General features: G+C 50.9%; 1 protein-coding gene across 3 annotated transcripts in view; it reads right to left on the bottom strand.

Moving 5' to 3' along the window:
- Window positions 1–24,190, bottom strand: part of SORL1 (sortilin related receptor 1) — a 176,073-nt gene that overhangs the window by 48,746 nt on the left and 103,137 nt on the right. For all 3 annotated transcript variants that reach the window (NM_001082664.1, XM_008258525.4, XM_008258528.4), the window contains 6 exon segments: window positions 814–921; window positions 3,772–3,897; window positions 10,871–10,990; window positions 13,551–13,673; window positions 18,544–18,657; window positions 20,781–20,954. In NM_001082664.1, the coding sequence (NP_001076133.1) occupies window positions 814–921; window positions 3,772–3,897; window positions 10,871–10,990; window positions 13,551–13,673; window positions 18,544–18,657; window positions 20,781–20,954 (765 nt within the window).

Genomic DNA, 24,190 nt, shown 5'->3' with positions numbered 1-24,190 from the left:
GCTCCATAATCGTGAGTCACAGTCTCTCTGTCTCTGTCTGTCTGTCTGTCTGTCTCTCTCTCTCTCTCACACACACACACACACACACACACTTGGCTCTCTTTCTCTGGAGAACCCCAACTAACACAACCAGAGAGCACAGCCTCGGAACTATTCCACTCCACCATGAGAGCACGCGGGCCGCCAGGCAGGCCAGGCACAGAGCCGGCAGATCCTGCCATCAGAAGCGAGCCCACTGCAGCTCAGAGCTGGTTACGGGCTGGGTTGCACCCACAGGTCAGTTCACCACCCCTGCACCAGTAAAGTCACTGTCATCCTGGAGCACTGGACACACTCCCAACGCCCAAGGGCACTCGAGCTGACTCACTCAGACTCCTGGGCAACAGCGGCCCTTCAAGCTCCCTGGGTGACGTGGATGTACATCCAAGACACTCATTCTGGATCCAAAGAAAACGGGATCAAGAAGTCACCTCCCCTCCCCCCCCCCCCCGCCTTCTTGAGTGGCACTTGGCAGCACCAGCAAAACCTGGCGGGCAGGGGACGCCTTCCAGTCCGAGCAGCTGGTCAACTCCCAGGACACACAGCAAGTACACAAGAACACTCACCAAGGTGTCAAATAATCCCGCAGTCACACCCGCCTGTCCCCCACCACCTGCTCTGCCCAAACCACGTCTCCCAGCCATGATCAGCCCCCAGGAGCCCTGGCCGGGAACTCGGGGCTCAACCTGGAACTGGAGAGAGTTAGCCTAATATACTGCTGTTCACTCACAACCAGCAGGGCCCCGGCGCACCCAGGGCTGGGAGCAGACTCACCGCAGTGCTGCTCGTCGGAGCCGTCCGAGCAATCGTGCAGGCCGTCACAGTGCTTGGTGGAGGGGATGCAGGTGCCGTTCGGGCAGCGAAAGCCGTTGCACTTCTTCTCTGAAATGCAGTACAGTCAGAGAGAAGGAGGATGAAGCGGAAACAGCAGGCGCTCATGTACACTGGTGATGGGGGAATACATGGGTACACGCCCAGGGCAGTCTGGCAATAGCTAGCAAAATGACAACTGTAGATACCGGGGCCCAGCAATTCTACCTGCAGAGATACTGTCTACTTACAGGTCGAAAAATAAATCATCTCAGAACCAGACCACAACCTGTACTCAGCGGAAGTACACGCGCTACACTGTAACAGGGTGACAGGTTGAAAACCACCCACATGTCCATCTCTAGGGGCCTAATTAGTTTGTACACTGGACCACCAGGCAGGTCCAAAGAGACTGAAGTGCTTTACAAAAACTTAGGTCCCAGAGATAGAGTTATGTGAAAAAACATGACACAAAGAAACATGCACAGCATATGATGTAGGTAAAATAGGGCTAGACTACAGGGAAGTTTCCATGTTTATGTATGTACAAAAATATTCTGAAGAACATACAATCATAGTTTACTACGAGGACAGAGTGGGAACTGGGCAGGAAGGAAGAAAACCTTTCACTGAACTTTTTTTTCCCAAGATTTATTTACTGGGGGCCAGCACTGTGGTGTTGTAAGCTAAGCCTCTGTCTGTGGTGCGGGCATCCTGTACAGGTGCTGATTCATGTCCTGGCTGCTTCTCTTCTCATCTGGCTCTCTGCTGGTGGCCTGGGAGGGCAGTGGAGGATGATCCAAGTGCTTGGGCCCCTGTACCCACTTGGGAGACTGGGAGGAAGCTCCTGGCTTCAGATCGGCCCAGCTTCGGCCATTGTGGCCATTTGGGGAGTGAGCCAGCAAATGGAAGACCTTTCTGTCTCTCCCTCTCTCTTTTTTAAAAAAAAAAATATTTATTTATTTGAAAGGCAGAGTTAGAGAAGGGGAGACAGAGAGCAAGATCTTCCATCTGCTGGTTCATCCCCAGATGGCTGCACTGAAGGGCCAGGCCGAAGCCAGGAGCTTCTTCATGGTCTTCTACATGGGTGGCAGGACCCCAGGACTTCAAACATAATGCAATCAGAGATAAGGAGGATGCTTTCCCCAGGCCATTAGCAGGGAGCTGGATCAGAAGTGGGGCAGCCAGGACTTGACCCAGTGCCCATATGGGTCGCCAGTCCCGCAGGCCGTGGCTTAACCTGCTGTGCCACAGCATCAGCTCCTAACCTATTTTTATTGTATTTTTTTTTCATTGTGAACCATGTGAATTACCTATTCAAAACAGGATTTTATTTTAGCAGAAAAAGCTCTAGTGAACAGAAAAAAGCAGGACATGAATCCTGACGATGAAATCCTACTTTCTTAAAGCTCTTTAAATCACTCGCCACTTTATTTCTTCAGAAAGTGTAAAGCAAAGCCCTTTTGGAGAAAGCTTGCCTGCAAGTGCTAAAAGCCTGAGCTTCACAGCCAGTTCCAGGGTAGATTAAACCAGAAGCGAGATGTCACGATGCTCAGCTCTGAATCCTCAGGGCCAGGTCACCCTTCTCCCGGGCAGAGTTATGCCAGACATCAGATTTAGAAATCCGTGCCAACAGCACAGGCATAGACTTCACAAGCCCAGCTCCTGGCAAATCAGGTATAAGGCTACACAACGGGTATTAGTGCTGTGAAAAGCCATCATTCCTAAGAAATGAGTGAGAAGACATTAAACACAGAGTCACATAGCAAATTAGCAACATGACTCAAAAGAAATGATTAATGCCTCTAAGGAATACTAAGTGGCTTTTAAAAACATACAAATCAGGAGGCCGGTGGTGTGGCGCAGTGGGTATAGTTGCTGCCTGAGATGCTGGCATTCCGTATCTGAGCGCTGGTTTGAGTCCCAGCTACTCCGCTTCTGATCCAGCTCCCTAGGGATGAGCCTGGGAAGGCAGTAGAAGATGGCCCAAGTACCTGGGCCCCTGCACCCATGTGTGTGGGAGTCCCAGCTGGAGTCCCACGCTCCTGACTTCAGCCTGGCCCAGCCCTGGCCATTGTGGACATTTGAGAAGTGAACCAGCAGATGGACGATCTCTCTCTACGTGTAACTGTATTCCAAATAAATAATTTTTTTTTTAAAAAAAAAGGTGTAACAAAAATGACATGAGACAGACACACTCATTTAATTAGTGAAAACAACCAAAAAGACAAAGCTGGGTATCAAGGGAGATGTGGGCACATGCAATTTATCGCTGGTGGAGACCTACTGGGCACATTCCTTTGGAAAGGCAATCTGGAAACAGATTGCATCACGGAAAGTGACCAGAGCCTCTGACCCCACACCATTCCAGACGGAAGAGTGCGCCCCAGGAAACATCTCAAAAGGAACACAAGCCGTCAGGTGCAAGGACGTGACGGCTGCAGTGCCATGGCAGCGTAACACGAAAAGCACTCGAGTGCCCAACCAGGCAGCATGAATCCGCATCTCCATAAAAACCCTAACTACAGGAACACACACAGATAGGGAAACACGCTTGATACTGCAACAGGAAAGGAGCAGAACGCGTGACAACACGCAGACAACCGGTGCAATCCCACAGGAATCTGGAATGTGTGGCCGAAGGACACGGACAGAAATTCTCAAAGATAACTGGTCGTGGGAGGGTGCTTTGTGTGTTCTGTTTGCGGGGCTCACGGCTCGCCTGCCCGAGAAGCCAGACCCTGGAGCTCGCCCTGGCACGTCCTAGGGCAACACAGCATGGACAGTGGCTGTGCTGGCTGCCAGGGAGGACACACGGGCACAGTGGGACGGGGCTTCATTTCCTGGTCCATCTGCTGCTCCTTTTCCTGAACAGAAGACACCGGGGCGGCTCCACATGGGAGCTGGGGCGAGTGCATTTACCACAGTTGGCTGGATCTTCATCAGAGCCATCCTGGCAGTCGGCATCGCCGTCACACGCCCACCGCTGGGGGATGCAGTGCCCGTTGCGGCACTGGAAGTTGGAGGCCTCACAGGTGTGATAGATGGCTGCCAACGACAGAGAAGGGGGACACCATGACCCCTCGGTCACCACCAGCCCCAGAGCAGCTTGGTGCCGGCCGCTGCTCCTCCTCTGCTGGGGCTGCCGATCCTAGCATGGAGGGCAGCGACTCGGGTCTGTGGGTGATGCGGCGTCACAGGAGCCACGCACAGGCACCCTGCTGAGAAACTGCTCACTCTCCACGATCCACGAGCTGAGGGTTACTTACCTCTCACCACCGAGAACCAGGCTGAGAGAGATTAGGAAAGTTATAATGAATAGCACCAGGCTGAGTCCACACCTGCTGTTTCCCTACAGCACCGTGCTGCTTCCTCTTCTCCCGTAAATCCTGACTCATCCAGAGGGCGTGCAGTAAGGAGGGGTGGCGAGTGCTCAGCACACGGAGTTCTGGGCCTGGCCAGCCAATGCTACGTAAGGAGTCTTCTCTGAAAGGTCATGACCTCCTCATTGTTTAAAACAAAAACCAAAAGCACCTCAGACCCAAAGAACATACAAGGTGTATCCAAAACTGCAAAGAAGCCAGGCCCCATTAAATGGAACTAACTTTCTGTGCAGTCAGGAGCCACCCACAGCTAATAACACCTCGTGTCCCCTACAGTCACTACAAGGGACAAACAAGCTAATCAAACAGTCACTGGGCAGCCTCACCGGCACACATGACCGCTGCACCCGGAAGTCACGGAGACATATCTCAACATCTCGGTCCAAGACACATTCTGATGCCCGGTACCTGCCTGAAGTCCAACCAGCACTACTGGCTGCCTCCTCCACTGGCTTTCCCCTTCCTTCTCGGAGGCAGCAAGCGGCTCTGTGCACCGCTGAGTGACAGCAGGCTTGGCCTGTGACAACACACGGTGGTCCCTCCCCTTTCCACAGGAGACTCCTTTCAAGATGCTTCACAGACGCCTGCAATGGTGAACAGCGTTGGAGCCAAACATCCAAGTATGTATACCTACAATGCATTTAAGTCACAGGCGCAGTGAGAGACGAACAGTAACTAGTAATGCAACAGTGAGAGACGAACAGTAACTAGTAATGCAACAGTGAGAGACGAACAGTAACAAGTAATACAACAGTGAGAGATGAACAGTAACTAGTAATGCAACAGAAACGCTGCAACCATGCACTGCAGTAAAAAACTATTTACAGCTTTTGAACTGCTTATCTCTGGAATCTTCCATCTAATATTATCGGGCTGTGATCGACCACGGAGTTTCACTGTGAGGACCAGATGTCCTCCCAACAGAAGGAGGTAAAACAAACGAAACCTGACTCACTAGGCTAATCCTCCACCTGTGGCGCCGGCACCCCGGGTTCTAGTCCCGATCGGGGCGCCAGATTCTGTCCCGGTTGCCCCTCTTCCAGGCCAGCTCTCTGTTGTGGCCCGGGAAGGCAGTGGAGGATGGCCCAAATAGGCCCTGTGCCCCCATGGGAGACCAGGAGAAGCACCTGGCTCCTGGCTTCGATCAGCGCGGTACCAGCGCGCTGGCCGCAGCGGTCATTGGAGGGTAAACCAACAGTAAAGGAAGACCTTTCTCTCTGTCTCTCTCTGTCCACTCTGCCTGTCAAAAAATTAAAAATAAAAAAAAAATAAAACAAATGAAACTGGGTTGTTGTGAGCAAACTATAGTTTTTATTCAAATGTGATAGTTAGGCCGGCGCCGCGGCTCACTAGGCTAATCCTCCGCCTAGCGGCGCCAGCACACCGGGTTCTAGTCCCGGTCGGGGCGCCGGATTCTGTCCCGGTTGCCCCTCTTCCAGGCCAGCTCTCTGCTGTGGCCAGGGAGTGCAGTGGAGGATGGCCCAGGTGCTTGGGCCCTGCACCTGCATGGGAGACCAGGAAAGCACCTGGCTCCTGGCTCCTGCCATCGGATCAGCGCGGTGCGCCGGCCACAGCGCGCTGGCCGCGGCGGCCATTGGAGGGTGAACCAACGGCAAAGGAAGACCTTTCTCTCTGTCTCTCTCTCTCACTGTCCACTCTGCCTGTCAAAAAAAATAAAAAAAATAAAAAAAATAAATTAACACAAATGTGATAGTTAGCAGCTCAAGGGCTGGGAAAATTGGCTTACAATGTCCTCTAGAATTTCTACTGCATTTGAGGCTAAATGTTGCTACAATGGTCGGAAATACAAAGTACCTGACTCTTCAGCCCACTTTCAAACAAGTACTGGTCCATCACCTGTGTCTTCCCTCACTTCTCCCAAGACCAAGGCTATCTGCGGTAGCATGTAAGTAAGTGTACAGGAAGTTCCAATATGTATAGCATTTGGCATGCAGAGTCCATTAAAGAGCTTTTGAAAATATACTGACCCCTGGCAGGAGGAGGAGTGGATCATGCATGTTACATGAGTTTCTGCTCCAGTAACAGCCATCACCTGGAATACTTTTGATTTATTGGTGTCACAAGTTTGACGGCCTTTTTAAAAAATTCTCATCAGAGCTTTGCTCATATATATAAAATCTAAAGTAACCTACACTGATTATCATATTAACCTACTTGTTATTAATCAGCCTATGTTGAATTTAATTGAGAACAACAGGTAATGGAAAATAATTCCAGCGTGCTAGTGGAGCTTCCAAGTGACAGTGTTGGGAGACATATCCAAGACCGCCAATCTCCACCACAGAAGCTGGGTTCATTTTGAAGACTTTTCGACCAAGTGGCCAAGCATGAATGAAATGCTAACATTTGATGAAAGAGACTGCCTTTAATGCAGTCTAGAGACTCCTTCATAGTAGTAATAGGGTTCATTGAAACTGCTAAGAATGGTGGGGTAATGGGATAAACAATTATGGAGCAGACGTCAGTTCCTAATCTGTGTCACTGTCCTAGACAGGTCTTCCCTCGTTCATCAGGACCTGTTGCAACACCTGATCACACGCATTATCCAAACATGAGTGGGGCAAAAAGGATCAGTACCATTGGGAGAAAAATTTTGCTTCATTTCTTACAAAGCATGGACTGCTATGAGGTGCATGAGGGAAAAGAAATGCAACTATAAACACAATCTGAATGATACAAAAGAAAAAAGTGTAAAGCATAAAGAAAGAGCACTAAAAAACAGCAGACTTGAAAAAGTACCAAATAAAAATTTTACATACCAAAAACATAGTCACAGAAATAAAAATACCTCAATGCATACATGAGAAACAGTAGGTTAGATTCAGTTGAAAAGAGAATTATTAAAGTGGAAGGTAAGTCTGAAGAGTAACTCAGCTTCTAACACAGTTATAAAGAAACAGCAAATACAAAAACAGGAAACATAAATAACAACAAAATGATGTAGTCAATAAATGGTTAATTGCTGAAGACCAGAACACAGAAAGTAGCAAACAGAGAAAGCTGAATTATAATAGTGATAATTTCCCAGGACTGATGAAAAATATAAACCCTTTGGTTTGAAAAAGAAAACAGAGGCCAGCATTGTAGCACAGGGTAGGTTAAGTCACTGCCTGCAATGCCAACATCCCATATCAGAGTGTCCATTCAAGTCCCAGGTGCTCTGCTTCAAATACAGCTTCTTGTGGATGTGCCTGGGAGGTACATGGGCCCCTGCCACCCATGTGGGAGTCCAGGATGGAGCTCCTAGCTCCTGACTAGACCTAACCCAGACCTGGCCATTGCAACCATTGGGAGAATGAATCAGTGGATGTAAGATCTCTCTCTCTCTCTCTCTTTGCCATTCATCCTTTCAAATAAATAAATACATTTTTTTAAAAAAAATCAAGCAACATAAATAAAAATAATTCCATACCTACATGGGTGAAATTGCATAAGAACAAAAATGAAGACAACTAAAGGGAAAAGAACACCTGTTGCTAACTAAACAGATAATCTGACAGAAACAGAATTCAAATCAGCACAAATGAAACCAGAAGGAAATGATACAATTCTATCAAAATTCTAATGGAAAATTACTATGAACCTAGAAACTCAGACCCATCTGAGTTTAAGATTGAAGGTTAGGGGGCAGCGCAGTGGCACACTAGGTCAATCCTCCGCCTGCGGCACCAGCATCCCATATGGGTGCTGGGTTCTAGTCCTGGTTGCTCCTCTTCCAGTCAAGCTCTCTGCTGTGGCCTGGGAGGGCAGTGGAGGATGGCCCAAGTGTTTGGGTCCCGGTACCCGCATGGGAGACCAGGAAGAAGCTCCTGGCTCCTGGCTTCAGATCAGCGCAGCACCAGCCTTAGCAGCCATTTGGGGAGTGAATCAACGGAAGGAAGACCTTTGTCTCTGTCTCTCACTGTCTGTAACTCTACCTGTCAAATAAATAAATAAAAAATCTTTAAAAAAAAGATTGAGGGTTAAATATAAGTTTGTACTAATAACACCTGGGAAGACTTTACCACTCCCACACTTCCACTGAAAGACACACATGGAGAGGAGGCATGAGACACAGGAAGCAAAAGTTGCTGGTAAGAGGCGGGAATTAGGCACAATAATTAAGATTCTGCTTGGGATGCCTGCATCCCATGTCGGAGGGCCTGGTTTGTGTCCTAGCTTCCTGCTAATGCACACCCTGGGGGGCTCAAGTGCTGGGGTCTCTGCCACTCACAAGAGAGATCCAGGTGGAGATCTGGGCTCCTGGCTTCAGCTTGGCCCAGCCCCAGTTTTTGCAGGCATTTGGGAGGTGAAATAGTAGATAAAACAGTGAGTGTCACGCATACACTTTCTCTCCCCTTTCAAATACAAATAAAAAATTTATAAAGTCAAGAGTTACAGACCTATGAATAAGTTTGGCCATTAAAAAACAAGGGCTCATTTTAGGATTTTTGAAGTGTAAAACTAAAATGCTAACTATTTAGTGTTTTAAAACACTAAGTATTTTTCTAATATTTTAGTATTGGAACTGTGGGCCGACTGGAATCAAAGGGAAGTCCCTGCACATGGAAGAGAGGAGGCAGTTATGAGGAATATGCACAAAATGCCTAATGGGAAGAGCTAAAAGAAAGGAAACCCAATCCGTAAACTCAAAACCAACAGCGTGTGGGGTGGGTTGAAGGGAATAAAGGAAACAGCGCCCTGGAAAGCAAGCGCAAGAGAAGAGCAAGGCGCACACACAGCACAGAGGGTGAAGTGTAAGGGCAACAGGAGGCCAACTTGCACTGACCTATTTTCTTTGGCGGTGTAGGTGGCTTAATTTAAGAGATCAAGAAACGGAGCACCATGCCCCACATCAAAATGAGCTCACATCTAACCCCTGACCCCCGCGCGAGGACACAGAGGGAGAAGCAGCCTTGCGAGGCCTGGAAGGGGCAGCCATCAGAGCGAGGCCGCCGCTGAGCAGAAGCAGCTCCGTCTCCCCTAGCTGGCCCTGCCAGAAGAAAACCAGAGATAAAAGCCAGACCTGTGACAAGGCCATTCCCAGAAATGAAGCTGCGAACTCCTTCAGTGCTGCCGACACACGAGCCTGACGAACGTCATTGCGCCAACAAGAGATTCAATCACGCTGCAATCAACAGGCAGAAATGCCTAGTGCATCCTTCTAAGTCACTAACCAGTCATCCACCCAGACCCCAAGCCTCCAAACAGCAGTCACGCATCTCCTGGGCGGCGGGCGGCTTCTTCGCCGACCCCAGATTTCCCTGCTTCTGCAGGTCCCGCCTCACAACGGCAGCATTTTCCTTCAGCCTTTCTGGAAGCTGGGCACAGATAGGGGCATCTGCGCCGGAAGGATCTGGACAAACTGTACCGGGACAGAACATGCGAGCAGCCCAGCACGTCCTCTGCAATGCACAGGGCATTCCAGGAGGCCCATTCACTTCCTCAAGGCCACACAGTCACCCATAAAGGAAAATGAACAGAGTGGAGCCCGCTGTGTATGCCTACCCAAGCCACAGAGGTTCCCTGGGCACGGGGAACCTGTGTGATGGCCAGGCAGGCACTCCAACAGGCCAAGAGACAAGAGCACCTCCGCCCTTTGGGAACCACATCGAACCCCCAGCCCAGCACACAGCCATTCAGATGAGGCCCGGCAGAGCAGAGATCTGCCTGCTTGGACGTGGCTCTCTGCAATCGGCAGGCATGCTGTGAGCCACCAGACGCTAGCAGGGTAGGACTGCGGGAGACCGCAGGGGCATGAGGGCCGAGACACAGGATCAAGCATCACTCCCATCATTCTCAACATGAGTGACTGCCTCCAGACGACCGAGACATGGACTCAACTATGAACTGCAAAACTAAGCCTGAATGGTGGGGACCTGAAAACAGAACCTGCTCTGCTAGAACGAAACATCTGGATGCCACCACCTCCCTCCCTGGCAGGCTGAACCCAGTGAAGACAGCCAGAGCTGCAGGGCAGACGTATTTCTCACATAATAGGATTTGGCTTTGTTTTTGTTTTTGACAGACTATAATACTGTATAGTTATGGGATACACAGCAATGGTCATTAAACAGAATTTGGCTTTATTCCTCTACAAGCTTCCCGACTCCTTGGTCTACCCGCTGCCACCCTCCACCTGCCACTCACTATAACATACATGGCAACCATTCAACCCTTCATAAAAATATAATATAATGGACACGAGTAACCACCCACGATGGGTTGACTTGTTTCCAAGCTTATTTTCAAAAAAATCTTACGAAAATGGGCACAAGTACAGCTTACGTCTTCCTTGTTCGGGGAACCCTCTGGGGCTCCACTTGAGCAACATGAAGTAGTTTAGTGCTGCTTGGAGCAGTTCCCCAGATCAGGGACTGCACCGCAAACTACAGGCTACTGGTCCTGAAGAACGGAGGAACTTGAGTCCCAGTGTAAACCGACGCCATCACTCAACACTGCTTACGCAGTGCTCGCCCGTTCTTAGTGAGCCTTTCTCAGCGAAGGGAGCACAAGCTCCTTATCTCATCCCAGGGCAGCCCTTTGAGAAGCACTGGCCGGGCCGACTTCTCTGGTGTGGGCAGCGAGGGCTAGAAGGAAGAGAGGAGTGCCGCTGTCCGCACCCAGGGAGTACTGACCTGTGCAGTTGGCCTCGTCGGACCAGTCCCTGCAGTCGTTGTCCCCGTCGCACACCCAGGAGGAGCGGATGCACATGCCCGAGCTGCAGTTGTATTCGTCGCTCCGGCACTGGTGCATTTCTGCGAGGTAGGAACGAGAGAGAAGTGAGAACAAATCCCTGCTCAGAATCCCTTCTCTGGTGCCAAAGCTCTAAAGAGTTCGTGATGGGCCGTATCACTGATTATCTGTAGACAGGGTGGAAGAAGAGACCTTTAAAACCAGGGCTATCGGTCATCTGGGATAATTGCCAATGCGTGTGATACGGAGACCCTGGCACCCTCAGACTTTCAGCAGGTGGTTCCTTGCACCGTCCCAACGTTCTTCCGGAACACTGTCACTTGCTATGACAGCAGGAAGGTGAGGAGGCACCGATCAAGGGCAGTGAGCCTTCCAATACACACAGGACTCCTGCAGACAGAGCTGTGGTTTGGGGAAAGGAGAGACGAGGGCCAGGGAGTGCTGATCACTGTGAGATGCTTGGGAAAGCACCCGAGTGCAGCTCCTACAACGGAGGAAACAGCCAGGGACTTCTGTGGGTGGAGCCCCCGGGGTGCTTGGGGGATGCACAGTTTCTGGAAGGATGACAGACAGGACAAAGGCCCCATGGCAGCTTCACCGAGGACATGAAGGGAGGCTGCCCAGCAGCACCTCTCCCCAGTCCTGGGGCTAATGTGTCCCCCAGACATCTGACACTCAAACTTGAGTCACCAACGTGATGGCACCAAGAGGTGGCAACTTTAGGAGGGGATTAAGAATGAGGTGAGTGACCTCAGAAAGGCGTCAGGAAGCTGCTCTCTCCTTCAGCCATGGGAGAATGCAAAGAAGGCACTGCCGAGGGGAACGGGCCCTCACGAGACACCAAAGCCACCGTCACCCTGATGCTGGCCCGCCCGGCCTCCAGAACGGCCAGCAACACAGCTCTGCTGTGTATAAATGACCCAGTCCGAACTACAGAACAAGACACACAGCCTTCACATGGAACTCTCTAGAGCTGCCGGACACAGAAACGGCAGCAGCTGGCACCCGGTGTCCCTGTCCTGGGCACTCTACCGAGAAGACAGGTAGCTGGTAAAGCTGGAGAGTGGGAGATTCACGAGGAGAAAGCCTGCAGAGGCAGGAAAAGGACCTGTCCCAGCAGGGACTGACCAGCATCTTGGAAGGGATTCAGGATGAATTAGCCAAAGCCTGCCATGAACAGAGAATCTGGAGAGACTGATATTGCTGAACGGCCAAACATGAGCCCAGTGAGCGAGCTGAAAATAAGAAGCCATGTGGGGTTTCCTTCTGACTAGAGTGAAGCCAGACGTACACCTCAGCCTTCCAAGGGGAGAAAACCAGGGGGAATGGGAAAAAAAAAAACCAAGTTGTTAATCCCAAAGATGTATTTGTTCCTACTTAATAAAAGAAAGTTACGGAATTATAAAACCGCTCTGCATGAGCCAGGGCAGGGGTATCCTCCATGGAAGGTGGCCATGCATCTGCTCCCTGAGTTTCCTCGTACAGAAATGATTTGTGCACAGCACCTGTCCCCCTTATTTCAGTGCCTGTGAGTCAAATCACCCTGGCTGGCATTGGACTTGCCCCCTAGACAGGGAGGGAGGGCTCAGCAGGGCCACCCCACTCATTACCATGTCTGGGTCAGTGTCTGGCCACCATTCTCACTTCCCTTTCATGCCTGCGGTTCCTGCAATGTAGCACACTATGCGTATTGCCAACTGTCTCCCTGGATGACCTACAACCCTCAGTTAGGGGCCAGAGCCGACAGACGAAGAGAGGTCTTCATGAAACTGACAGGGTGGTGTTACGCAAGAAAAAGGGCACGGAATTAGAAGAGGGAGGCATGGGTTCCAGTTCCTCATTCCAACTCAAGCTAACTGTGCCACCCTGAACGAGCTCCCTGACCTGTATGGACCTGAGCCACTTAACGTGGACGCTGGTGAGGCTCTGGCCAGGAGAAGTCCTACCAGTCCCTGCAATCACAACACATTACTTTTCTCAATGTAAAAATTCCCATTAAGAAGACAAATGCTAGCCAGTGCCTATACCACCTGCTAAATTCTAACAGCTTATTCAGTTAGAATGGTTAAGAAAAATAACAGCTCATAAAGGTACAGGGCTGTATCCTTAGGCAGTTAATCTCACACTTGCTCAGAGGGGTGGGCCGAGACTATACAGCTGGGAATTCATTCAGAAATCTGACTTCCTTACTCATAGTTCACGCTTACAGCAGCACCTCTGCAAGGGGAAGCAGGGCCCATTTCCCCATTTTACAGATTAGAAAACAAAGGCAACACACAGGCTAACCAAGCATAAATACAGCAGGGGAGCAGAGCCCAGGCTCCACATTTTCTGACCATGAGTCCAGGGTCCCGTTAGCTCTAGAGCAGATGTTTCCAGTGGAAAAGAATCCTCAAGAAACAGCAAGCAGGTGCTCTCAGAACGGCATGGAGAAAGGAAGTGAGTCAACCCCACCATGTACACGGAGGTGGCAGCTCAGCTGGCATATCACAAATCCCTGAGAGGCATCAGAAAGCCTCCATCTGCAGCCCAGCCGACCCGTTCTTATAGCCCAGTGAGCACGTGTGGTGACCCCCATCACCACAACAGAGCACAGAGCCTCTGCCCACGGCCTCCGCTTACCACAGTGCCTTTCATCACTGTTGTCCCCACAGTCATCCTCGAGGTCACATTTGTAGGAGAGCGGGATGCACGTCCCAGACTCCTGGCAACGGAACTGGGTGTCCAGGTCGCAGATGGTGGTAGCTAGAATGGGAAAGAAAGAATTAATTCCCCCCGACACAAATGCCCCATCGGAAAGCCAATTAGCAAGCAGAAGGAAGCAGATCCCACGGGTGGCATGGAAATGAAAGCTGGGCTTCTGGAAGAAAAACTGCGTGAGAAGCTGAAAGTTACAGCCAAGGGGGATGGGGCATTTCAGGGTCAGCACAGGGCTGGGAGAGGCGAGCCAGGGCTGTCTGGCTGAGAGGGAGAGCGGAGGGCTAGGCTCTGATCTTCCAGACGCCTTTATCCACAAAGCTGCCATCAGGGAAGCCCACGTCCACCCAAGCAGCCGGCACCACACTGTCTGGATGAGAAGGGCAGGGCAGGGGTAGGACTCGATAGCAGAACACAGACTGGCTCTCCAACACCGGCTCTCCCTCTTCCTGGGGCAACTGGTTTTACCCTCCCTGAGTCTCAGCCTCCTTAACAGCAATCTCAGGGTAAGCTGATGGGGGCAAACATTTGGGACTGCAGTCAAACACACTGGATTTGGGAGGCTGGGGTTGTGGCACGGTGGGTTACGCTGTCGCCTGGGACATGGGCATCCCACCTCAGCGTGCTGGTTCGAGTCCCAGAGGCCCTGCCTCAATCCAGTTCTCTGCTACTGCGCCTAAGAAGGCAGTGGAGGATGACCCAGGGGCTTGGGCCCAGATGGAGTTCCTGACTCTTGATTCAGGTCTGGAGTAGCCCTGGCTATTGTGGCTATGTGAGGATTAAACTAGCCAATGGAAAATATCTTCCTCTGTCTTTCTGGCTCTGCCTTCCAAATAAATAAATAAATAAATAAATGAAACTTTTTGTGTTTCCATTCCCTCTACCATAAAATAGAAAGAATTCATACCTGGTAGCATTGTTATGAAGTTAAATAATAAAACAAGCTCAGAAACAGAGCCTGTTAAATACGGTGAAAAATATAACAGGCTCCAAACAGATGTCACGTCCCCTCCTCATCACGGCTCATGTCATCTGGAGTCAGAATGAGGACGGAATTCGATTTTCTCCCTCTCCCCAAATGGAATTTCCTGGGCTACGCATGGTCTCCCTTGGACCCAGGACGGAGCATCGGGGGAGGTGTGGCGACGGCAGGCGGCTCCCGGGATTGGCTGGGGGGCTGGCGGGAGGTGGAGCATGGCAGCCCTGACTCCTGGCACAGAGGGTGGGACGGAACAAACACCAGCGGGCAACCTGGCTGGTCGGCAGCAGGCAGCTCCATTTCTTCTCTGTAATTGAGCTCCCAGGGGAGGCAGGGGATGAACGCACAATGACAAGGCTGCAGGGGATTCATGTAGAAACCCCAGGGCCTGACAACCACCCAGCTGCAGGAGTCTGCCTCGGAGGCACGGAAATCGACTGACAACAGCCTCCCTCAGCTCCTCCTCTCTGCCTGGCATCTGACAGCGCGTCTGGCTGAACCCCCGCAGCAGCGTCAGTCACAGCCTGGCCCCAGCCAGGCCCGCAGCCCTGCCCATTGCCATCTCACTAAGCACCATTCCCCTCCCCCTCCCTGATAAGAGAGACAGGTGTGAGGGCACAGAGAGGCAGCCGCCTCACTGTAGTCTCTGCACTGCTCATCTCCGCGCCTCGGCCACATCCCAGGTGCGCAGACCCCAGCACGTGGAACTGATAGAGAGCAGACAGCAACCTCCGGGGCCTGGGGAAAGCCAGCCCTGGCTACAACCACAGCAGCCCAGGAGGTGGGCCAAGCCAGCGCCACACTTCACCCAGAGCAGGCTCTTGGACTCTGCAGGGAAAGCTGTGAGGTCAGCCGGGGCTCAGGGCCTTTAGGGGAAGGTGGTTCCTCCAAAAAGATGAATGTCTTCATTTTTCTCAAAACACGGAGCCAACATGAAATCCAGTGTATCCATCTAGTCGAAACCGAGCCCAGGGGCACAAGGAAACAACACACTGCTGCCGGTATCCCTAGCTACTGGACATGAGGTCATTTCATTTCTATTTCTCCGCTTCCACCACGCCTAATTACGTCTGGCAATCTTCTTGCAACATGTTAATTCTAAGAAGCATCTCCAAGCCGGCGCCGTGGCTCAATAGGCTAATCCTCCACCTTGCGGCGCCGGCACACCGGGTTCTAGTCCCGGTTGGGGCTCCGGATTCTGTCCCGGTTGCCCCTCTTCCAGGCCAGCTCTCTGCTATGGCCAGGGAGTGCAGTGGAGGATGGCCCAGGTGCTTGGGCCCTGCACCCCATGGGAGACCAGGAAAAGCACCTGGCTCCTGGCTCCTGCCAGGATCAGCGCGGTGCGCCGGCTGCAGCGGCGGCCATTGGAGGGTGAACCAACGGCAAAGGAAGACCTTTCTCTCTCTGTCTCTCTCTCTCACTGTCCACTCTGCCTGTCAAAAAAAAAAAAAAAAAAAAAAAAAAAAAAAAAAAAAAAAAGAAGCATCTCCTCCCCGACCTCAGTATGAAACAAACTCCTTTCCACTGTCCCAGTCAATGCTGTTGATGATATTCATTAATGTTTTTAAAGAACTTTAAATATCCTAACTTCCTGAGACTCGGGTAGGCACAGCAGGCTTATCAGTTTCCTCTCTTCGGAAGAGACAAAGGAGGCTAGGACCTCTCCAAACCTGCCATTCAAGAAACATGAAAGGCACCCATGGAAGCCAGGGGAAAAATGGTCAGGCCAGGGTTTCATAACTACGTCCTATAGGCCAATAAGGGCAGTGCAGGGTATTGTTGGGCCTGGACGAACACAATGAACGGATATTTCTACAGTTGCTTTCTGGGTGAAGTGTCATGGGAACCTGGCACAGGCTGCAAGAGATTGGCTAAGTCCCGCTGCCAGGGACCAGATGAGTATCCAGGGCTGCCCATGAATCTGTCCTTACAGTACAAATTGCAAACAAGGCTCTCAGTTGCCAAAGGTGACAGCTGAACAAGAGGCCTTCTGACTTGGTGTCTGGCTTCCCCGATTCTGGTCCTTCTCCCACCCAATTCGTTTTCCCCTTAATTCTGCTGCATCCTCTTTCCTAATGCAATGTCTTTCCACTTGACTTAGCATTCCCCAGCAGCTCTCTCTTTTTTTTTTTTTTTTTTTTTTTAAGACATATTATGTGAAAGGCAGAGGGAGAGAGGGAGAGATCTTCCATCCTCTGGTTCACTCCCAAAATGGCCACAAAGGCCAGGGCTGGGTCAAGCCAAAGTCAAGAGCCAGGAATATCATCCAAGTTTTCCACGTGGAAGGCAGGGGCCCAAGGCCATGGTCTGCCTTTTACTGCTTTCCTTGGCACGTTAGCGGGAAGCTGGATTGGAAGTGGAACAGCCAGGACTCGAACTAGTGCTCATATGGGTTGCTGGCATTGCAGGATGTGATTTAACCCGCTGAGTCACAATGCTGGCCCTCGACTGCTCTGGTCAAGTTCCCATGGCCCCTGCTGATCAGGGCCCTACTTGCCCACCCAACCTTCCCATGCCCCACTGTGCCCACGTTCTCTATGAGCCACTCAAGTCCTGACCGTGCCACATGCACTCTGTCCTCTGCTTCCACTCCGTGTAGTCCTACGCACCCTTCAGAGATCTTCATCAATGCCTCCTCGAGTCTGATGTGGGTGTGCTTCCTAGAGGCACATAGCACCCCCTCTTATGGACTCTGCACCGTACTGAAACTGCCCATTTACTCTTCTGCCACCCCCCCACCCCTGTGCCCTACAGACTGTATGCAAACACTGTTCCTGCCTGGACCACCAGTGTAGGCCCAGGCCTGGCACACAGCCTCAACAGCAGGTGCTCAATGCACACTTGTCGAGTGAATGTGTGACTGTCAGAAGGGCAGAGCGTCTCCTTAGAGGATGATGTCAAAGCTTCAGACATTAAGTAAAGACACAGGTAAGCATTTGACTTGGCAGCTATGAAGCTATTTGGGATGCCCACATCCCATATCATGGTGCCTGGGTTTGAGTCCCAGTGCCCTAACAATTCTAGCTTCCTGTTACTCTGTACTCTGGGAGACAAAAGTGATGGCTCAAGTACTTGAGTCCCTGCCACCAACATGGAAGACCTGGACTGAGTTCCAAGCTCCTGGCCATGGCCTGGTCCAGCACCAGCTATTGTGGGCATTTGAGAAATGAACCAGCAAATGGAAGATATTCTCTCTTCCTCCCTCCCTCTCTCCTTCTCCCTCCTTCCCCCTCCCCCTCCCCTCCCCCTCTCCCTCTCTCTCTCCTTCTCTGCCTTTCAAGTAAAGTGAAAATTAGTAAATAAAAATTTCTAGGAAAACTAAGATAGCTAAGATCTGTGGTTAATAAATTATCCATTATAAGTAGTTACTTTTTAGAAAAAAATCTTCCTAAACAAAGTCACATGCTTTTCAATTTAGAAGTTCTAGTTAGTCTACTTAGAATCCATATAGTCCATTCCTACCTAGAGCTCCGCTTTCCAGGTCAAACTATGCATTGCTCATCAATCAGAAATCCCTCTCTTGAGCCTGCCAGGCACACGACATCAAACAACCGGAGCAGCACACAAAATAACACCCGTTTCCCATCTCTGAGTTTACAACTCCGAGAATGTCACCTGGTCACTCGTCCCAAGTCAGCTGCTCTCCCACAGTGAGAAAGCCAAGACCAGAGCCCAGGCTGGCAAATCAGCTTAGTTTCAGCCACAGAATGCGTATTTAGAAACCTCTGGAAACCAGCAGACATCTAGCTCATGTGGTTTGTGGAAAACAATGATAATATCCAGTCTAACATAAACAAGTGTGGTGTGCTTTCTCCGCTATCCAAGCCGCATAAACTCAGATAAGCAACACCAACGATGGAGGCCAGAGCCGGGCTGCAGGCTCCTGGGTCGCGGCCAGCGCGAGGCGTGGTGCTAACTGGGCCGAGGCAGCGGACTCACGGCAGTTCTTCTCGTCGCTCATGTCTCCGCAGTCGTTGTCGAAATCGCACCACCAGATGCTGTTGATGCAGTTCCCGTTGCTGCAGCGGTACTGGTTGCGCAGACAGGTGTCTTCTGCCCACGCGACGGGCGGGGGAGGAAACAAAGCCAGAATTACTGACGGCTGGACCACAGCACGCGCTCCTCACAGTCTCTGTTTCCCTTCCTCAAGACATCCGAGGCAGGGCTGCCAGGCGCGCCTGCACACAGGGGAGGAGGGGGCCCCAGCAGCCTCCCCCTTGCTCTTCCAATTCAAATGCACGGGACAGGCTGGACCGAGGACTCAGAGGTGGTTACAGCGATGAGAACGGATGAGGAGGAGAGCTGCTGGGTCTACTGGGTAGCGAACAGAGTGCATCCACATTATAAAATGCCACTAACATGGGGGGCTCCAAGCGAACCACGTCCCCACAGTAATAAAACATAGACATTCAGTATATCTATGGCAATGTCCTATCAACAGTCAGTTCTCTGCATCTGTGGATTTCACATCCATGGACTCAAATAACTACACATCAGACACTGCAGGAAAAACAAAAACTGCACTTCTACTGTACACACATAGACTGTGTGGTCTATGTTCCCTAGACAACATAGCATGACTACTACTTGTACTGCAACAGGTATGGTAAGAAACCTACAGATGATCTGAAACAGAGGAGGATGGGTACGGCTTACACTCAAATGCCATGTCATGTAATGTAAGGGACTTGAGCATCCATAGCTTTTAACGTCCACCGGTGGGGACAGGTGTTTGGAACAAATCCCTAATCTCCCAGGACACTAAGTGACAACCATATACAGTTTTATAGCCATAAGTATCCAATCGAGTGGGTAACAAGGATTTTATTAAGGCAGGCCAGCACTGTGGCACAGCAGGTTAAGTTGCTGCCTGTATCACTGGCACTCTGTATGAACCCCGGTTGGAGTCCCAGCTGCTCCACTTCTGAGCCAACTCCCTGCTTATGTGACTGACTGCGAAGGCAACAAATGATGGCCCAAGTACTTGGGCTCCTGCCACCCATGTGGGAGACCTGGATGGAGTTCCAGGCTCCCGGCTTCGGTCTGGCCAAGCTCCAGCCATTGTGGCAATTTGGGGAGTGAGTCAGCGGATGAAAGATCTCTCTCTCTCTCGCTCTCTCTGTAACTCTGCCTTTCAGATACATAAATCTTTTTTTAAAAGATTTTATTATGAGACTCTTTTCTGCCTTATGACTTCTTCAGAGCAAGTATTCACGCTGAAACAAAATGCATTGCTTAGCAAACTGGGTCAAGGACATGACTGGCTTCTGCTTTGGATAAAGGATTCTGACAGAGTACGAGAAGCCTTTCCCCTCCTCTTGGAATTCACTGTTGACGCCACTGCTTCCCAAACAGCTTTAAGACGATATCCAGGGCCTGCAAGAAAGCGCTCTGTTTCTCAAAAAGGAAGGCTCATCGCTTTCCACTTGTGTTTCGTAAGAAAGATAGACTACAGGGCTTCTATTGTGTACTGCCCTGTCCTGGACTCGGAGTCTGCTGCGAGAAGCCAGGCTAGGATTACAAAGCAAATATGGCCTTGGGAAGAAAGAAAAGCGAGGGCTCTGGCCCTGGGTGGAGGCAGTTCCTGGCAAGGTCCCCTTCCAGGGGCTCACCTCACTGGCATACACAGGAGGCTGGACTGGGAAAGGATGAAGGGAAAACTGGAGACAAAGGACACACGGAACAGGCTTTCAACGGACAACATCCAAGATCTACGTACTCCAACTCACATAGGGAGGGGGATGAGACTGCGGGAGCCACCTGCTCACAGCTTGGAAGTCATGGCTCAAAACCTCTTGTAAGCATGGGTCTGCAAGTTTGGGACATTTAGGGCTGGCGGATGTGAATGGATAGTAAGTCAAGTCTGAAGGAGTCAAACTCGTTTCCAAAGTCAGGCGAGTCCAACTTGGAAGCAGAATGCGGAGAACACAGTTGGGAGGGGCAGGTTAGGAGAAGACGACAGGTGAACCCGAAGAAAACCTGTGTCACCTGGCATTAAACCAAAAGGCACGACTCTCACTTGACATGCACAGCTCAGGCCTGTTCTGAATGAAGGGCCACAGCCCTTAACTATCCAGGGGGATTGATTTTTATCTTGGACTCTGCCCAGTGAACTCAACCAGGTTAGGGAACACGGAGCACTGTGAGAGCCAAAGGCAGAGGGAAAAGGGACGCACCTTCTTTGACACACGTGTTGTTCTTCAGCTCGTAGCCCTTAGGACAGTCACACATCAGGTCCCCGGAAGGGAGGACACTGCTGGCCACGCCATCTGGACACCTGCAGCTTTTGCTGTTGTTGGCTCTGGGCAGGCACAGCAGGCTGCACGGCCTGGGCACACACGCATTGCTTCCTGGAGAGAGGACATGCAGGTTAATTCCACAGCATCTGGACGAGTAGGAGCCGCAAGGGAGGCACCCCTAGGTGCAGACCTCAGCAAATGTGTCTCTTTCTGAGAAGTTCACAAAGATCACATGGCACGCCCTGGCGTCCTGACTGTGCCCACAGCCTCGGCTCAGAGCCAGGAGCTGAACCACACACAGCCATGGTTTAACCAGTGACTCGCCTCCCAGACTTGCCTCCCTGGGACTGCCCTGGAGAGAAACTGGGCCACAGAGGTGCCTTCTGGAATGTGGGCCTTGGTTCCTGGAGGGTGAGAGAGCAGGAGCCAGGAGAAGGGTTACAGAGCATGGATGTCAAAGGTAGTACACGGTGAGCCAGAACCTGTGCAACTCAAAGCTACAGAGAAACAAATTCTGAGCACACAGACAAGGTCAGTCCCCAGCGAGAGGAGAGGCCGGCACCAGGTGCCGGGAAGGCAGGCTTGGCCACTCTGAGCTCCAGTTGACGTAAGTCTCACCCAGAAGCCCGTCCTGACCTTGACCTCCTCACTACTTCTCCTCGTTCTCTCAGCAGCTCTCTTCACATGGGCCAGCCTGAGTGGGTTCCTGTTCCTTCGGACTCAAAAGCCCTTAATCAGAATGTGCACTTGTAATGCTGCGGCTGGGACAAAACTCCAGGTGCCCCCTTCTCAACTCCTCTGTGGCAAAGCACAGCCAAAGAACTAAATGTGGGGCCAACCACACGACTCATCAGCTGCTATAACCCTACATAGGGGCTGGGTCATGTCCATCAGTCCCACTCGTACCTCCCATTTTTTCTTAATGCTGGCAGTCATAAACTCACCACTGTGCTTCTGAGAGCCTCACGGGCACAGGTGGCAAGGTGTTTTTCCAGCCCCTACATCTTCCCAGGGACGGGAGGGAGAGGATGCATGTGCTATGTCGTAACAACCAAAAGGCAACACAGAACAACTCTAGAGTAACACAAGAGCCAGAAAAATGGTAAAATGTTATATTCTTTTGCTTGTGGCTACTAATCTTGAAAATGGGGAAAATAACCAAAAGGAACTTGGATACAACTCACACCTCAGCTGTGCCATCTCACGGACAGAAACCTCTTCCCAGAGCCATCGGCTTCCATGAAGCCAAGCTCTCAGCTAAGCCATGTCTACCCTGGCCAGCTTGTTTGAAAGCTGGGACCACTGATGAAAACCAGCATTGACAGGGGGTCAACATGGGCGCTCTGTAGTGGTGGAGGAGGTGGTGCCTCCTCAGCTTTTAAGTGGTCTTAAACAAAACATGAAGGTACAATGTGACAGAAACAGTCGTTTTGATCATTTAAAAAAGGGAGTAAGAGCCACTGGCAAACAGATAAAAGATGCACACCGAAAAAGACACATTCACACAATGAACACGGAACAAGTGCCCACAAAGAACTCAATCAGCCACAGCAGCTCAATCACAACAGTGAAACAACCTTGGCCTGAGCAGAAGTTCCAGGCATCGGTTCACCCTGATCAATCTACTGGGTACAGACTGCTCCTTTGGCTCAAGTACACAGGCACTGGCTATGAAGAGGGGAAGCAGAACCGACAAGGAGCCGCCATGAACGACAGCCCTTCCGGAGGGGTGTGGAACATGCTCCTTGTTTTCCAAGGACAATGTATCACTGGATGTTCCAAGAAACGGAGCAATAACAGAAAAGGAGGTTATTTAAATATGCTCAATTACAGGATGATATTTTCATAGAGATTGTGTCTAAAGTACCATGAATAACACTGTCACACACAGCACAAGTGTTCCTACCAAAACAAGCAAGACCTAAGGGCACGGCATCCAAAATGGGGTGTCCTATTTCAGGAGGGTGATCCAGGCAGAGAGGCAGAAACTGAGAGCAGTGCCATCCAGGAGCCAAGCACAGACCAAGCCAACTGAGCCGCTGAGGGCAACAGGCGGGGAGGGCCGGAGTGTCCTGATTGGTATAAAGACACAATATGGAAAGCGGGAGGGTGACCTCAGAGAGAACCTGGAAGAAGATGGAAGGAAAACTCAGCAGAGTTCCTACAGGAGCCACCGACATGCCACCTGCCTTGACAGGGAACGTGAGCAATGTGAACCAGGTTATCCCCACCGTGAAGAATGGACACGTGAGAGTCCTCCCTGGAAGACCAAACAGCCCCACGGGGTCTTCCTTCTCTCGGAAGTCTGAACACTCTCAGGTTTCCTCTCTGGAAAATTCCTCCAGAAGCACACTGGGAGCCAAACTTGCTCGTGTATCACTGAAGGATCTATACACACAGCAGTTGTGAAAATCAAATCCACCCCAAATGATGTCTGCCCTCACTGTGCTTGTTCATAAAGCACACGCTTACCGCAGGCTCCACTGGAGAATTTCAAGAGCTCCAAAACACCACCGACTGAAGATATCAATCACTGTGCAAAGCAACCTCTCTAAAGAAAAAACACACTTCCCGAAGAATAAATCCACAGCACTGCTTAAAAATCAGCCACGTGGGCGTTGTAGCACAGCGAGTTACACTGCCTCTCGGAGAGACTGCCTGCATTCCACACTGGAGCGCTGGTTCAAGTCCTGGCTACTCGGCTTCTGACCCAGCTTCCTGCTGATGCCCCTGGGAGACGGCAGAAGACGGGCCAAGTGCTTGGGCCCCTGCCACCCATGCAGGAGACGCAAATGGAGTCTGAGGCTTCTGGCTTCAATTTGGCTTAGCTCTGACTGAAATTCAACCAGTGGATGGAGGAGTTTTTTCCTCTCTCTCTCTTGCTGTTGCACTGCCTTTCAAGTAGATGAAAATAAATTGAGAGAGAGAGAGGGAGAGATTGATTCACTTTATAACCAAATACCCCAAACTGATAACTGTTCCAAATGAACAAAATTTTTTATCACAAAGCAGCATCAATCAAAATCTGTCGTATGACCAAGAAACTATTAGTGCAACAAGAGATGAAAGGCAGCCTAAAGGTGTTACAGGTTCAAACTTTGAAGTCAACTCAGCTATGGTTCAAATCCTTAGCACTCACTGAACAAGTGATATAGGGGCCAGAGCTGCGGGGTAGCGGGTAAAGCCAGTGCCTGCAGTGCCGACATCCCATATGGGCACTAGTTCAAATCCTGGCTGCTCCACTTCTGATCCAGCTCTCTGCTATGATCTGGGAAAGCAGTAGAAGATGACCCAAGTCCTTGGGCCCCTGCACCTGAGTGGGAGACCTGGAAGGAGCTCCTGGCTTC

Source organism: Oryctolagus cuniculus, chromosome 1 (genome assembly GCF_964237555.1).
Source record: "Oryctolagus cuniculus chromosome 1, mOryCun1.1, whole genome shotgun sequence".
Taxonomy (NCBI): Eukaryota; Metazoa; Chordata; class Mammalia; order Lagomorpha; family Leporidae; genus Oryctolagus; species Oryctolagus cuniculus.
This window is presented reverse-complemented; position numbering and strand designations above follow the sequence as displayed.